Genomic DNA, 17876 nt, shown 5'->3' with positions numbered 1-17876 from the left:
TGTGTGGATACTTTGAACTCATCCAAGTGATGAAAGTGTAATTTATTGGAGTTTCCTTTTGTCAACAATTCATCTTATTTTTTAAATTGCAGCTTGCTCATCATCACCGTGTGAGAACAACGGTCAGTGCAACAGTGTGGAAGGGTTCAACTATCTTTGCACTTGTCCTGATAATGTTTTTGGTATCAACTGTGAACATTGTAAGTTGATGAGTTTATTTTATTCAACCTAAATACTGTTTTAATCTTTGTACTTTGTTGTTTTACTTATGTGTAATAGTGCAGCTTGTCATCTAACTAGTTTGATTATGTTCATTGAAGTAGGTTGCATGAATTGTGCTAATAAACATTTATGTTGAAGAACAGTCAATTTAGAACATTGGATTTTGAACTGTTGGCAATGAACAGTGTAGCCTGTGATTGAAATAGTTTGATTATGTCCAGCCCTTCAGTGAACAAGGTTGTATGCACTGCTCTAATAAACATTTTTTTTGTTTGAAGGTATGACCCCAATCTTAAAGTTCACCAACACTTGGGCGATAGGAGCTGAGATAAAACTTGAACTCCCCGATCTACAACCCACTGGGGCTTGGCAACTTAAAATGGGGGTTCCCCAAGATTGCCCCCTTACAGAACTTGATGTAAGTAAAATTATAAGCTACTGCTGCCAACAAAGCTCGATTGACTTGATGTAAGTAAAGTGTATAATAGTTGTCTGGAAGACAAAAAGTGAAAATCTGAGAATGTGCTCAACAATCTTGTTATCATCACATTATTTATCTCACAATAATAAAGTATTATTTCAATATGGTGGAAAGTGTTCTCCCATTTATTCCAACTATGCCATTTGTTTAAACATTATTTTGTGGCTGTAAACCAAGTGTCATGGTCAGCAGCTTATTTCTTACCTAACATGTGAAAAATTTGTTTTTAGATTACAGGATAAAAGACTTTTGCAAGTCATCTCTAGTAATGCAAATTGTGTTTTGTGCATCTCACTTGTATGATAATGTTTTTCTTCTTCTAGGGTATGGAATGCATGTTTGAATGTTGCTGAATCAAGTTTGTCATCACGAACGATGTACTTCCAACAAATCGGATGGCAGGAGAGAATGCAGACAATAGGAATTCGATTCCAGTTTAGTGAAGCGAGGTTTTTACGGAACTGCTTCAGAGAGCCAGCATACAGTTTTGCTGTCATTGAGAAGTGTAAGTTTTTCACCTGAAAGTTAAATTAACACTTCTGTCAACATAAAATATAACAAAGCATGCATTATGTGAACACTCTTTTTTGTGGTTTACAAATTTTGAGAAACATATTTCACATTAGAAAAAACATATTTCTCATTAGAAAAAAACATATTTCACATTATATACATAAAAACTCTTTGCTACCCCAAGTGTAGATAGTGTTAAAATATGATTTCTATCCCAGTTGCTCTGTCCTTCCAGTGGAGATTTCCAGAGGATTGTCCGAAGCAACTTCTGTATCCCATGGAAGGCTCGGGAAGTGGTTACATGGAACGAGTGGAACCAGTCGCCAGTAGAAGACCAATTTTGCCACCAGATCGGCCAACTATACAAACCACTACAAGTGTATTTGCAACTGACCAGTTTGAAGGTTGGTTTAAAGTTTTATCAGTTGCCAGAAAAGTGTGAGTATGGCCTACATTTTTTTTGCTGTCAATCTGAAATCATGTAGTCTGCATGATCCTGTATGCTGTTTTCAATCACTATGGCCAAACAACTATAAAAACTCCAAAAAATAGGGGCGTAGTAAGAACGAGTTAACACCACGCTATGTCCTTTGATATTTACACATGGTAATGACTTTGTGTGCCAACGTTTTTCTGAGTAATAATGGTTTGTGTCAGCTGACATCAGGAGACAGCAGACAGATTTGTCATGAAAAATCACCTTGAGTGCCAACCTTGCTACGCATGCCAGGGGTTGCCAAACCCTTTATTTGAAGCTTCATTAGTTGTCAGAAAAAGGCATACATTGCTCTGCTGCTGCCAAGCCAAACTTTTGTAGTCTACATAATCCTTATTATGGTTTTCATCACTATTGTCATTATAAGATCCACTATAGGAAATCGGAAATACATGTACTACAATGAGTATGTTGATGTAAACACATGGAAATAACATGGTTTTAATGTTTTGTTCTCAAAATTTGTCCATTATATCGTCTGAGCTTGTTTAATCAGTTTATTTAATCTAACAATGCTCTGTGGTCTCAACCCCCAATATATACAGGTTCTTATTAATTTTGTGTTTTGTCTGCAGTTGTTGATCCGATCATCAACACAATCACGCTCCCCCAAACTCCAAACACTCGCTTCCTTCCTGTTAATCTCATTGCACCTCGGAGTGAGCAACTTCAACCCTTACCAACCACAAGCGCTCCATCTAGTGGTATAGTGCCAACCCAGTGTAAGTTATAAAACTGAATTTTAATGTATGAACAAAAGTTTCGTTGAAGCTTTTATTCGGACCATATCATTTGCGGCGGGAAAGTTACTTTCCACTGTTTTGTTAGATATTTTGATGCAGATTGTTTCAACTTTTTCATAGACTAAAAACAACAACCATACGGCCACTTTGCATTTTGTTGAAACTTCATGCCGATGATTTTTGCCTCTGTCTGTTTGTGTGTTGCACTATGCACTTGATGTGTTGTTAATCCTGATCTACATGTTACTTCGAACTGTCCTTATTACAATGACACAAAGTTTTATTTAAGATTTTTGAAAAGGCTTTTTGCTGAAGGTGATCTACATGTAAGGGCAAAATGTCTTTGTCCTATTACATTTGCATAAAGATTTATTTTCGATTTTTGAAAGCTGGAATGTTGCTGAAGTTTGTATATCTTACAGCTCCCGCCCTCCAGTGGATGTCTGATTGGGGTTCTGGAGGTCAATGTCAGGTGACCTTGGAAGGAACGAGGCCCAACCTAATTGGGGAATGGTTGTTAGTGATGAGGAGTTTAGCGACACTCCTATGTTGTTGCATGACCATGGGTGTGGCCCGCCTTCGAAATATCACTACTTTTTGGCCCATGCACAAAAAGGTTGCCCACCTTTGTGTTAAACTTTTCTAGACCACTGTTTTAAACTATAAACAAAGCATGTTACAATACGACATCAAACCATGTGTGGTTCTGCAATAAAACTGCTATCTTCAAGCTAACACTTACTATATAAACTACATGTAGACTTCATAATTGTAGTGATGATTATATGGTTTGGCTGTTAAGCAATATTTTATCCACTATACATGTCAGTGTATTTATTGTAGTTTGTTTTTTAGGATCCATCCAAGGTTTGGAAGTTGTTTTGCAAATACAGTTGCAATGTTGTAAAGCATTGTTTAAACTGAAGCTTTCAGTGCACCTAAACCTATCTGTGTTTTTCTTGTTGCAATGTATTGCAAATAATATCATATCATATAGATTAATTTTTCTGTTATTTTTCGGGCTTCTTAGATAACTTTGAAGGGTGAACCAGTTAAGAAGCACTGAAGTAGGTTTATTTGCTGTTAACTTAAAATGCAAAATATTTTGCAGTGAGCCGTTTCCGAGTGAAGTCTTCATCTAATGATTCTGTGATGCTTGCTTGGGGAAGAATTCCAACATTTGTGGACAATATTGAGGTAAAATAATTTATTTCATTGCAAGATGTCACACTTAGTCTAGTGGTTCCCAACCTGGGAGGAATTTAAAAACTTTAGGGAAAGAATTTTTTTTTTTTTACATGTGGTTTGTAAATATACACTCCAGGCTTATGTCTGGTAAAGTTGATAAAATACCCTTTTTTAAATGTTTTGTATGGTTTAACATCTACAATATAGTCTATTAGGGAGGAATGAAAATGTTTTGAATTGCTAAGTGAGGAATTTGTTTAAAAAATCGGTAAGCGTTTAATATTGACATAGCTAGAACTGGGAGTGGATAAAAGTAATCAAGTTTTGGCATTCCTTAAGAGTTGATAAGGAATTTACCTAATGTGGTCAATATTGCTTTAACACTGTCACGCATGCAAACAACATATTGTTAGCAAACATTAATTATAGGTCCCCTTCCCTGAAGGGGACACATATTGATTTTACTCAAATTGTTTGTTTTTTTTCTCTTTTTTTCTTTCTTTTTTTTTTCTTCCCAAAGTTTGTCTGACTCGTTTTTCCATCAAATGTTTGATAGATTTAGATCAAACTTACACAGATGATAGATATAGTTATGTAGATGTGCATCCCACTTTGTTTGTGTTGATAACCCCACTATTTACCCCGCTAGCCCCATAAAATGTTTTTTTTCACCCAAAGTTTGTCCGACTCGTTTTTCCATCAAATGTTTGATGAATTTGGATGAAATTTACACAGATGGTAGATATAGTTATTTAGATGTGCATCCCACTTTTTTTGTGTTGATAACCCCAGTACTTACCCCGCTAGCCCCCTAAAATGTTTTTTTTACCCCCCAATGTTTGTCCGACTCGTTTTGCCATCAAATGTTTAATGGATTTGGATGAAATTTACACATATGGTAAATATAGTTATGTAGATGTGCTTCTCACTTTGTTTGTGTTGATAACCCCAGTATTTACCCTGTTAACCCCTTAAAATGGGTGAGTTTTTAAACAGTGTCTGAATTGGCTGAAATTTGGATAGCTTGAAGAAGAGGCCATTTAGAGGTGTTGATTGTTGTGTTCAACCCTGTAGGCCCAACATTTACCCCACTAGCCCCCAAAGTGTAAAACGTATTTGTATGTTACTGGACACCACAAACGAAAGATTTCTGTGGCCCAATAGTGTTACAAGGGCAACCAGTTGTATGTTACTTGTGTTTGTTGGTTGCTTGGTGGATGTTTTTGTGCAATGGCAGTTGGGGGTTGTTAACAGCCCTATGACATCAGAACTGTTAACAGCTGTTGCTCAAATCTCCTCTAGTGGTCAAAATTTTAAAGATTGGCGGATTGGGCTCAAATTTTGCAGTACTATTGATTGAATTATTGTGGTTGCATAGTATTATTATTTAAGCCCAGTGCTGATCACTGTGTTTTACCTTACAACACCAAACTTTCACATGGTTATCTCTTAAAATGCATTATTTTCAACTTGACATGTGTGGGGACCCATGAGTTTTTGCCTGCAGAAATGACTAAGGTTATAAAAGACGGTGGATAATGTGGGACCCAATATAAAATAAGCAGAGGAAATATATGAATGTTTTAAAATAGGTTATAGTGTATGTGCAATGACAAAATGTGCTAAGCCACCCTTCTAGTCTAGAAAGTTTTTGCCGTTTTTTTACACCCCAATTTACCCAGCAAAATGACTTCAGTGACCATGTCAGAAAATGTATCATTAAAAGGGGTACAGTAACAGCAAATGATAACCTTAAATTTTTTTGTAGATTGTTTACCAACCTGCACCATCTAATGGTGAAAGTTTAACAGCAAAGTTAGAGGAAATCTCGGTGAAAAAATCTGGTAGCTCAGTGATGACAGACATCGACAAAAAAGTTGAACTGGCACGAAGTTTTACTTCCGTCCAACTCAGCAGCTTGTTACCGGGGATGAGATATCAATTCACTGCAAGATTTCATGCTGGAAAAACTGTCGGACCTCTTGCACGAATCTTTGTCACAACCAGTAAGTTGTAGATGATGTTTTAACAAAAGAGTAAATGACCAACTTAGTGTAAAAGCATCAAGCCAATACATGACCATCTAACAGCACTCCAGTTCATTGGGAGTAACAGACTGAAAAACCAAGCCTCGCCTATTTCGTTAGATGCCACAACTAGGCATAAACCACACAGGAAACTAGTTCACAATGGCCGAATCCTTAATATGATTTAGATCCGGGCATCTCAGTCATTTTACCTCACAAATGTAATCTGATGTTTTATTCAAACCACCAAACTAATTTTATCAAATAGCCAGAGAAGTCTACTGCTATCTTGAAAAAGCTGATTTAAAACAATTTGAAAGTATTAAAAACTCCCACAGACACAAATTTATCAGGTTATGTACAGAAAAACCACACCTACATGTGTTCAACACAATATTTCATAAACAAACTGTTGCTGCCAGGCATAATGTATCAACAGACAGCAGCATATTACAATAAAGACTGCTGGAAGAGCTAAATTTGTTGAGCACAATATTTTTACTTCAGACCCGCTTGATCCTGTCCAACTTTCAGTCTGTGAATCCCCGCTACTTGTCTGCTCGACTCGATCAGCTTTTGGGAAATTTGCACGGCTGAAAGTTTGTCCGACCCTTACAATGGTGTTGTTGTGTTCGAACAGGTAAATAACTTAACGTAACTGTGAAAATTTAGATGTGTTTAGGTAACTAACTTAGTTTAGCATTTGTAAAAGCTTAGTTTTTCTCCTCAGTGCATTAAGTCAGTGGTACCCAACTTTTTTAACGAATTCCTTACTTAACAATTCAAAACATTTTTATTCCTCCCTAATCAACTACATAGTAGATGCTTAACCATACAAAGATAATTTAAAATTGGGTCTTTTATCAACTTTACAGGTTATAAGTGTATGTTCACATGTATAAATAAAAGTAAATTTCCCCCTGAAGTTTTTTAATTCCGCCCTTGTCGATAACCACTGATTTAGAGCATATTATTGACAAATTACATTTTCTGTGAGAAGACTTTAGTTGTTGATTGTTAAATACGGGTCAAGGTGTAACTAAATGTTTATGTTTAGATAAGCTGGCAAATCCACAAAACCTTCATTGGATTTATGACATATTTTCTGTGAGAGGCTGTAGAGTTGAATTTATGTTTAGATAAGCTGGCAAATCCACAAAACCTTCATTGGATTTATGACATATTTTCTGTGAGAGGCTGTAGAGTTGAATTTATGTTTAGATAAGCTGGCAAATCCACAAAACCTTCATTGGATTTATGACATATTTTCTGTGAGAGGCTGTAGAGTTGAATTTATGTTTAGATAAGCTGGCAAATCCACAAAACCTTCATTGGATTTATGACATATTTTCTGTGAGAGGCTGTAGAGTTGAATTTATGTTTAGATAAGCTGGCAAATCCACAAAACCTTCATTGGATTTATGACATATTTTCTGTGAGAGGCTGTAAAGTTGAATTTATGTTTAGATAAGCTGGCAAATCCACAAAACCTTCATTGGATTTATGAAATATTTTCTGTGAGAGGCTGTAGAGTGAATTTATGTTTAGATAAGCTGGCAAATCCACAAAGCCTTCATTGGATTTATGACATATTTTCTGTGAGAGGCTGTAGAGTTGAATTTATGTTTAGATAAGCTGGCAAATCCACAAAACCTTCGTTGGATTTATGGCATGTTTCCATGTTTCAAACGCACAAACTTCAAACAGCTGCTAGCAACCTGAACTTTACACTTTCACTTACCAAGGTGGGTTGAAACAAGTTGGTAAACATACTATATGTAATTAGTATGTTTACCAACTAGTTCAAACTGTTTGATATGTATTTTTTTATAGCATGTTGTCAAGTGTTTTGTGTTGTTGCAATATTAGTATGTTTTGATTCAAGGAAGGCCAACCCATGTTGATATAAACCACTATGTTTTCAGCACCATTTAATGCTGTTTATGCTATTTCTACTTTGTATTTGTAGCCTATTTGGTGTATAAGTTCTTGATTGGACAAACTTGATTGGGCAAACATTGGTTAAAACGCTACAATTGTAATTGTTTCAAAATAACCAAGCATTTAAACGAGCACATTTTTTCGCTAATAAATTCCTTGCGCCAACATTAAACAATGCGAGCCGCTTTTAGTATCCATCTTTAGGTGTTGTGCGGGTGTTAACGATTCGTTTGCAATATACTGTAATGACCTAAACTTGATCCAAAGTGACCAAAGTTTTGGCGTCAACAGTGCACAGTGGGCTGTACTTGAAAACATGAATCGCTTTTACTTTTATCAAACGAAGAAATTGTGTCAAGTGACAGTTTGTATAATTACGTGGCAGAAACAACAGGCTAAAGCATGTAAAAAGTATCTGTGTTTAGTTCCTAAGTATGGTATGGGTACAGATACTGCACATGGTATAGGTATCGGCACATGGTATAGGTATTGGCAAGTCGCACCCTCGGTATTTTTTATTATTTTTTAAAACTCTGTGCTTATAATACTATTCAGCGTTGCTCGGCAACTTTCTCTTTAAAATTTACTAACATTTGGGGGGCTGCATGAACTCCTTTGCTGGGCCGCATGCGGCTCGCAGGCCGTAGTTTGCCCACCCCTGGCGTAGATTATGTTGTTTATTAATTGAGTCAAACCTGACAATCTGTTTATATTTCCAAAGAATATTGTCTTAGCAAATATTTTAAAAAATGCCATTATTTTCTTATTTTGTTTTTGCTTGGGAATATTTTCTATATTGGCATTATTTGACTATATTCGATTAAAAGACATTTGTTTTTATCACATAAAACCACGGTTGCAAGGTTCAAAGGTTGATTTTGTAGATTTAACATAAGTTTTGCTTGTGCATAAACAATACATATATATATATATATATATATATATATATATACTTGATTTGATAATAGCTAGTTTGATTAGGAAGGATAAATTTTAGCATTTTATCATGAACTTATGTATAGGTCATCAGTAATAGTTGCATAAACACAATGTTTTAACAGTGATATTGTGAGTAACAGTGATATTTCTTTTTTCTGTCTAACGCTGGTTTGTGAAACGCGTTTGGTCAAGAAAGAGTGCTCCAAATTTGTTCAAATTTTCAGCAATGTTAGTTAATAATCCAAATTTGATCCTCCTGAAGTTTGACCCCGATTGACTCAGCGGTTCACCCACAGGCCCCCAAAACGTAATTTTTTTAAACCGGCGTTACTGACTAAAGTACAGCATTTTGGAGTTTTATGCTTTGTTGTTTGGTGCAATGTAAGGTTTTTTAAAGAATTTTGTATCTTTTTTTCGGATTCACCCATTTTTCACCCTTTAAACCCCGAACTAATCGGTTTTAGTTTTAGGCCAGAAATACTAGTGATGGGACGGGTACTCGGTACTCGGTATCGATGGTATCGAACGATTTCAGTGGTATCGATACTCGTACTCGGTATCGAAATATTTTGTCTCAGTTTTCGATACCAACGAGCGAGTACCGAAGGCCGATTTACACTATAAGAACACTGGAAACTTTGTGCCAATATATGCTTCGGACAGTACAAATTTGGGAAAAAGTTCTGCCAGGTTACGTATTTTTTTGCTATCTTATGGAGATTTTTTTCTGCATGTGTGTGTGCACGCCTGTACGCCGGCCATGGCAGATAAATTAGCAGGTGATATACAACTAAGTACAACACTGTACTTAAGTACTCGGTAATCGTACTCGGTACTCGGTATCGAAGGTATATATTATACATGTGGTACTCGTACTCGGTATCGGTACTCGCTTCAAAACCTGGTATCGTCCCATCACTAAGAAATACAAGCCGTATGGTGCAGAAATATTTAAAAATTTGTTTAAGCAGGCTATTCCTTTAGTATTTAAAATTTTGCCAGTTACCTTTACAACCCATAATATGTGTATCAGTCAGATATAAGTCCCAAGGGAGGAATTCACTGGTTCACGATTAAGGCGAGTGCAGAGTGGGAGTGCTCAGCTTGACGTCCGGACAGACGTTTACGAGACAGTCGTTTGGGTGATTAGAACTCAGCTGTTTTTTTTGTGCAGCAATGCTGTGTCGTTTTATTAAGTTATCACGCACATTTTCAGTTTTGGCGAAGGTTTTACACCTAAGATGTAATTTCAACTCGATAAACGTGCTTCGGGTTTGTTTGTGTCGGGCAAAACGTCGTTGATCAACATAAATATGAAAAAATAAACTTAACTTTTTAGAACGCCGCGATAAATGGTCTTTAAATTCTCGTTGTCCGCCACATAACCACGGTAAACTTGTAGGCATTATAACTCAGTTTAAAAGAATTTTTCGTTGTAACGTAGCTTTTTTATTTTTGACAAATCAATTCAAGAATCAGTACTTAAATCATGTATAAATTAGGCTAAACGGTATTGTTGAACACTAAGGGCTGCATGCTATTAAAAACGATGTCAAAAGTTCATTAAACGGTCGTTTTTGCAAAATGAAGTTACATGAAAAACAAGTTGTTATCTATACCTACCTTTGTAGCAAACGAATTTTCAAATTAAAGTGTCTAATACAACAGTTAAGGCTTTCAAGGAAAATTTGTGTTTAAAAACTGACCTTAAACAACAATATCAAGGTCAAAGCAAGAGATTGAATTGAAAGTATTTTCCCCGTTCTTTTTTTACTGATTTTTTGTAATTATATGACAATAATGATGAAAAAGGAATACGGACAAAAACCTGTAAGTTAAGTTAATGCTTAGTTAAAAATTTGTCGTTGAGAATCTAAAAATAACTGCAACATTTGTTTTCCATAAACCCGCATAAACACGCGTGTGGGGACCCATTCGTTTTTGTTTACAAAAACAATCATATGTGTAGATCAAATGATGTGTATAGTAAACTGGTAAATAGGATATAGAATATATAAAATGGAAGTATATCAGAAAGCCACTTCTAGTTCGTTGTGTTTTTGTCATTCTTTTTGTCATAGTCTTGCAGGAGTTACATACAAATTGCATGAACCATTTAATCCACTTGTAAATCAAAAATTCATTAAGTCATGCAAATCTGCGCCGCAGTCAAGTTGAAATTCCGTGCAAAATCTGTGCAATTATTTTAACCTAAAGAATTCACTGAAAGCATTTCAAAATTACAGTTGTTTGGTGCAAGGGAATTTATTGCCACTCATGAGTCAAAAATGACACAGACATAGATGTATTGGGTTATTTCATAGGCAATAAATGCTGTCATCTATGGCTAAGTGTAGTAAATAACAGTCATGTTCTGTTTTTTATTCCCACAGCCTGACAATGGGTTGTGGCACACATTTTGTCATCTTATGCTATAAAGTACACAAAACAAATATAGGATCAAATGCATAGAGTGCTATGATTTGATTATAATTTGCTATTTATCTTTTAGGTTTAAGTTATTGGCTGACCTGCAGATGAGACACTTGTAATTCCAATCAGAAATCTAAACTGCTGGACATTATTTTTTGCTGAAGACAACACAGCAGCTTTTAATGAGGTATTTAAATGCAAGGTTATATGTTAACTTTTATTTTTTGTGATTTTAATGTATACACTACATAGCTGGTAGTAGCATGCTCTTTTTTAATACACAGCTGTTTAAATCAGACATGATACTACTGGTTGACTTTTTGGCTTGTCTTTGGCATGTTTAATGCTCGGTGCTCAGCGAGCCCGCTCGGTGCTTTGTGTTGTCACAAACATTTTTAATTCCACACTAGTTTTGTGAGTTTCCAAGGTCCTTTTGTCACCTGCTTGTATTAAGCTGCACAGGCCCCAGAAATACGCGTTTTTCCACCATATAAACATTTAATAAAACATTGATTTTTGAACTTGGATATGCTTTCGAACACGTTTTATATACATTGGTATATATATGCAAATTTAATGCTCGGTTGAGTTTGTGCAACTGCTTGGCCTGGCACCAAGCACCAAAATAAACAGTTCTTGGTACCAAGTACTCTGGTTCTGGCTCAGCGCGGCCAATCCCTAGTATTTACTTTGGTCTATAAGGTCATTAAAAAAGCAATGTTTTTGGTTTTAACTTTTTTGCAATTGATTAATTACCATGATAGTGAGTTTTTGTCATCATGAAATGTTTGGAACCAGGGAGGATAGACTAGAATGGCATACATAATTTGTTGCTATGACTAGCCCACATTGCTGTGCTGTTTATGTTTGATCTGGTAACAAATTTTCATGGACAAGTGTTTTTCTGACCCTTAAATATTTTTGACCAGTATATGCTTGGCAAAGTCACATATACATTTTGAACTTTGATTTCATTTCTGAATGTCTTTTTGTATTCTTATTTCAGGCTTGCAAAGTAGCAGAAAGACATATTCATACCAACATTTGAGTCATAGCTTGTATTTACTAATGGATTATTTTCTTTGTGCAACCTGTTTGATTGAAGCCCATCATAAAATATACTTTACAAATTTACACTCTTTAAGCCACATATGTGTATAGTACTGGGATTGTGTCTTTCTGTTTTTCATTTCTGGGTTAATGTGATGGTCCCAGAAGTTAACATTTGATAAGACATGTTACACTTAAATTCAAGCTGCCATTTTATGTTTTGATTCAAACAGGCTAACTTATGGTGATACAAACCCCTATCCTTTCAGCACCGATTGTTGTTTCTACTTTGTATTTGTAGCCTAATTGCTGTATATGTTCATTAGTGTGTCCCTTGATTTCACAAACCTGCCTGCTTGAAAATATTTGACATTCCATCGCCACAGACAGTAAGGTTGCTGAAATAGTTTTGATAGAAGATGTGTTTTGTTGTAGGCATGCTTCCAGTCTTATTTTAGTTGATCCTATTTTGTATATTTTCGCTTGTGTTCAAAATCTGTTGCATGTTTTTGACGTAAAGAAAGTTTTCTTCTAGATTGGTCCGTGTTGTTTTGCATTTTGTAAAGTATCTCTTGATTATGTTTGCGTTGTTACCTGAGAAGGCTGACAGATATTGATTTGAACATAGAACAAAAGGAGTCCATAAATTCACATGTAAACGTTGAGATTTGTCAAAAATGTTTGTTTACAAGCTTTTTGTGGAAATTTGGTCACGCATTAATGACAATGTCATGAAAAGTGATACCATTAAAAAAAGCTCTTGTTATTAAATGTGGCTTGAACTAGGGCAAAAATTGCATTTTAGGAGTAATAATAATATTTCGTGTTTTAATTGAACGCAGTTGTTAAAACTTTTTTTGTAGAGTTTATAGAATCTAATTAACGTGACGCAATAATTCATAAGTTTGGCAAATATGATTTCAGTGTTTAGATATGACGTAACATTTTTCCAGAAGTTTCCAGTGCCGAAATTGAGCTATTGCTGGCTATCTCCGGTTTTGTTTTAGGCCAATCAATTGGTAATAAACTATTTTTATTAGAAATTGACCGCGCGATGACCGTTTGCCGAATGCAAACTCAAATAGAGAAGTAACGTTTCCTTGGCCCAAGAACGATAGTAGGATGCGTCTTTTTGATACAAAATTGAATTAAAAGTTATACTTTTTCGCCTCGATGGAACCCACAGTTAAGGAGTTCGTTAATGTGCATTTATTTTCGAAAATTATTGAGCACAAAACATATTTATTGAACAACTGTGAAAATAAACAATGCGTCATTAATCAGCAGTTTGTAAACAGACATGGCGAAATTTTTTATCTTCAAAGTTGATTGAGACTGTTTTTGGTCGTTTTGTCGCAGATTTATGAAGCTTAAAGACAAAATCGTTTGGTAACTTGGTTTTGAAATAATAGTCCAAAAGTTTGAGTTTTAATTTAAGTTCGAAACGTTGTCTTTCGATGACCCAGTTTTACAGTTTACTAAGAAACTTTCCCGCCTTGTACGAATTTTAACTTGTACCTTATGTTTTGTCAGGTTTCTAGAGGATTAATATTCAATTCATTGCCAAGATCTGAATTGCAACAGAGAGAATGAAATCCAAAACATGTCTTCTACTCCAGCTCAAATTATGACAAGACTGGGTGCTATTTTTCTTTTGCCTGTCACCTACCTCATATCACTCTAGATGGAAGTGATGGGCTTAAAAGGCTCAGGCAGTTTTTCTTTTTCATTCAAGGCTTTGAAACAACATTCAGCATCTGAAAGGTAGGTCTGTGTGCAGAAGTTTTCTGCTGCTTTAGCTGTTAGCCTTGGAACAGTACCACACAGATGAATTATATATCCAATTTGTGTCTAGTTAGAAATGGCATGTGCCAGATTGGAAAGAATGGCCTGAAGCAGGGGTGGGGAACCTGCGGCCCGCGGGCCACATGCGGCCCGCTTGCCTGTTTAGTGTGGCCCCGGTCACAATTTTGTTCAAGAACAGTATACAACAGCATAAAAAAGCAATGAAATGTTTATGTACAAATATTTCGTTGAAACGACTTCGACATTATTGCTAATCTTCCCACTTTGTGACACCAAACTTATTAAAATTGCCACACATTCAACCACTTGCTCTATTTGTGACGTAACAGTCACTCGATTGCCTCTCAGTAACAAATTATTTGCCATGTGATGTTAGTTTTAAATTCATTTTAGAGCTATTAGTGTGGATCCCTATATTGTTATTTCAAATATCTCTCGGAAAAAATGACAGATCAGGATAATCGTGCTAGGGTGTTCAAGAAAGAATGGTCAAACACTTACTTTTTAGTCAAAATAAGTGATAAACCTGTATGCCTTTATTTGAACATGTAGCAGCAAAGACGATATCAAATCTGTATTGATGAAATGTGAAACCACTTGTGTGCTTTGGGTATTTTACATGGAATTTGAAATTAAAAAAAGTATTTGGCCCACCCGAAAATGTTGTGCAATTCATGCGGCCCGCGACTCTAAGTAGGTTCCCCACCCCTGCCCTAAAGGATAAATCCTCCGCGCAATATTTTGGATTTTCCCTTGTAATCCGTGCAAATTTAGGCTTTTGACGTGTAATCCGCGCAAAAAAGTGGTCCGCGCAGCTTAGCACAGCTTCCATAGATAACTTCAATAAACTTTCGATAAAATTTTAGATTTACGTTGCACAATGAAGTTCTATGTCGTCACAAACCGCAAATAATCCACGTAAATCAGTCAAGCACATCGTAACTTACCGATCGTCACACTTGCAATAACATTTATAATTCGCTAACGTAGTCTTTAAAAGTACATTTATCAGTATTTTTAGGACGTAGTTATGACATTAAAGTGACTGCCGGCTAGGCAAGTTACATAAAATAATGTTTTCTGTGTGACAAATAATAATTTAGGGTAGTTTTGCATTCTCAAATTACTTCATAAGAAAGAAATGTAACAGCACAAAAATGTTTGAATCGTTATGAAAATGATAATTTGTAGAGTTTAGCGAAACGCTGCGTGCGCAATAGAGCAAAACTGAAGTTTTGTAGTGTTTATCATGTGTTCTTTTTGTCAGATAGTGTTGCAAGCGCTACATGCAAAGTGCGCTAATCGTTAAATCCACCTGTCAATCAAAAGTCTATCAATCTGCGCAGAACATTTTTATTCCGCGCAAAAATCTGCGCAATTATTTTGACGAAAAAAATATCCTCCGCGCAAAAAAAAAAATTTCCAATCTGGGGCATGTGCAATTTTGGATTTTTTCTTGTCTCCATTCAAATATGCTGTCCTTGCAATATTGAACAGCTCCCTAAGACAACTCCAGTAAATTTTCTGAGAAACTTTATGTTTATGTAGAACAATAAACTGCTTGGTTGTAACAAGCTTAATTTCATTAATAGTCAATGAAGAGGTATAGCAAAACTGATGATGATTTGTTGTGGTTTTTGTCATTATTTTTGTCATAGTCTTGCAGGAATTACATACAAATTGCATGAACCATTTAATCCACTTGTAAATCAAAAATTCATTAAGTCATGCAAATCTGCGCCGCAGTCAAGTTGAAATTCCGTGCAAAATCTGTGCAATTATTTTAACCTAAAGAATTCACTGAAAGCATTTCAAAATTACAATTGTTTGGTGCATGGGAATTTATTGCAACTCATGAGTCAAAAATGACACAGACATAGATGTATTGGGTTATTTTATGGGCAATAAATGCTGTCATCTATGGTTAAGTGTAGCTAATAACATTAATGTTCTGTTTCTTATTCCCACAGCCTGACAATGGGTTGTGACACACATTTTGTCATCTTATGCTATAAAGTACACAAAACAAATATAGGATCAAATGCATAGAGTGCTATGAGTTGATTATAATTATAATTTGCTATTTATCTTTTAGGTTTAAGTCAGGGGTGGGGAACCTTTTTGTTTGTGAAGGCCGTTAAACGGTTTATCGACACTCGTTCAGGCCACATAGACTATTTCTCAGACCAAGGACAGTGGCATTCAAACTTTTTGACTTACAGAATGGTTGATGTGCTATTGGACTTACGGTCCAAGCTAAATAAAATTCGTCACTACATTTCCACCCTCACTACAACGCAGGATTTTATTAACGTAGAAACTCGCTTGTTTGTCAATATCAATCTAAGAGCAGCTTGTGGCATCACAGACGAGTTTAAAACATTCGATTATGCGCAATCAATTGTTCTTTTGCAACACAAGTAAGATTGTAGAACCTTGGTCTCTTGTCAGTTCTACGGATATCGCTTTGTGTACCAGTACGCAAACATTTGGCTCCAGTTTCAAAACCGCTGCCCTAGAACCAATCAAATAGTAATGTGGAATAAAGGTAAAAAACGTTTCTGTCTAGTTTTTAGCGCCTGGAGCAGTGTGTATTATCAACATCCTAAATTGTATTCTGACATCGAAGGCCGCACTTAGTGCCCTAAAAGGCCACATGCGACCTTTAGTCCGCAGGTTCCCCACCCCTGGTTTAAGTTATTGGCTGACCCGCAGATGAGACACTTGTAATTCCAATCAGAAATCTAAACTGCTGGACATTATTTTTTGCAGAAGACAACACAGCAGCTTTTAATGAGGTATTTAAATGCAAGGTTATATTATGTTAACTTTTATTATGGGTCCCCTTCTATGAAGGACCTTTTATTATGGGTCCCTTCTATGATTTTTTTTCTTTTTTCTGTCTAACGCTGGTTTGTTAAACGCGTTTGGTCAAGAAAGAGTGCTCCAAATTCATTAAAATTTGGACAGATGTTACATATTAATCCAATTTTGATCCTCCTGAAGTTTGACCCCGAATGACCCAGCGGTTCACCCGCAGGCCCCCATAATGTAAATTTTTTAAAACGGCTGTACTGACTAAAGTACATCATCTAGGACAGTGGTTCCCAAACTATGGTACGCGTACCACTAGTGGTACGCGAAGGTCTCCAAGGTGGTACACGAGCAACTTTTTCAGTTCACACCAAACGATCGCAAATGATCTTCTAGTGATTATCGTAATTATTTTAATTTACACAAGTTACGTAGAGCGTGAAATTTCATACTATATAAAATTTCCTTGGTGTATCCCTACTAAATTCTAATTCCTTGGTGTATTGATTGACGCATCGAACTGTAAAGCAGGCTTTCTTTGTGACGAAATAGGTGTATTATGACGTTATGAATCTGTTATTACGACGTAATAAATCCTTAAAGTCAGTTTTTGTAATAAGCTACTAGTTGTGTTGAGAGCAGCACTGTAGCCAGGGCGGTAAAAGTTTGACTAATTTTTGTTTAATATTTACGAGCCTTTGGTTACTAAAGGCTAAAGTTACTAAGGTAAAGTTAGTTAGTAAAGTTTAGTAACATTTTTATTCATTAAACATTTTGTCCATCATTTTTTATTTGCGAATTCTGGAGTTTTCTGACAATTATTGTAGGTGGTACGAGAACGCTGCATGAACCCAAAAAATGGTACGCGAGCAGATAAAGTTTGGGAACCACTGATCTAGGAGTTATGTGCTCTGTTGGTTGGTGCAATGTGAGGTTTTCTAAAGAATTTTCTAACTTTTAACAGGATTTACCCATTTTTACCCCTTAAACCCCGAAATATTCATTTCTGTCTAACGCTGGTTTGTCAAACGCATTTGGTCAAGAAAGAGTGCTTTAAATTTATTCAAATTTACACAGATGTTAGCTATTGTTTAAAACCTGATCCTCTTAAAGTTTGACCCCAAATGATCCAGCGGTTCACCCACAAGCCCCCAAAATGTAAAATTTTGAAAACGGCTGTACTGACTAAAGTACATCATCTAGGAGTTATGTGCTCTGTTGGT

The 17876-nt window shown here is 35.8% G+C and overlaps 1 protein-coding gene and 1 long non-coding RNA gene across 2 annotated transcripts; both read left to right on the top strand.

Moving 5' to 3' along the window:
* The first annotated feature begins 580 nt into the window (after positions 1-580).
* On the top strand, positions 581-7210 carry LOC145213439 (uncharacterized). Its single transcript, XM_080081718.1, has 8 exons — positions 581-640; positions 1027-1208; positions 1435-1620; positions 2288-2434; positions 3567-3652; positions 5412-5649; positions 6178-6310; positions 6728-7210. Coding segments are annotated over exons 1-8 (978 nt in total). The 5' UTR covers positions 581-638; the 3' UTR covers positions 6732-7210.
* Positions 7211-16677: 9467 nt separating this feature from the next.
* On the top strand, positions 16678-17650 carry LOC145213444 (uncharacterized). Its single transcript, XR_013856833.1, has 2 exons — positions 16678-16996; positions 17481-17650. It is a non-coding gene; the product is annotated as an uncharacterized LOC145213444 (long non-coding RNA).
* The last annotated feature ends 226 nt before the right edge of the window (positions 17651-17876 follow it).

The sequence above is a fragment of the Phallusia mammillata genome, chromosome 2, assembly GCF_965637545.1.
Source record: "Phallusia mammillata chromosome 2, kaPhaMamm4.hap1.1, whole genome shotgun sequence".
NCBI lineage: Eukaryota > Metazoa > Chordata > Ascidiacea > Phlebobranchia > Ascidiidae > Phallusia > Phallusia mammillata.
Note: the sequence above shows the minus strand (reverse complement) of the source record. Positions and strands in the feature narration are given on the sequence as shown.

Bases quoted from the DNA above. Each gene is read 5' to 3' on its own strand.
- LOC145213439 (XM_080081718.1), top strand. The intron at 3,653-5,411 runs GTAAAATAATTT...ATTTTTTTGTAG, and splicing joins CATTTGTGGACAATATTGAG to ATTGTTTACCAACCTGCACC. The intron at 5,650-6,177 runs GTAAGTTGTAGA...TTTTTACTTCAG, and splicing joins ACGAATCTTTGTCACAACCA to ACCCGCTTGATCCTGTCCAA.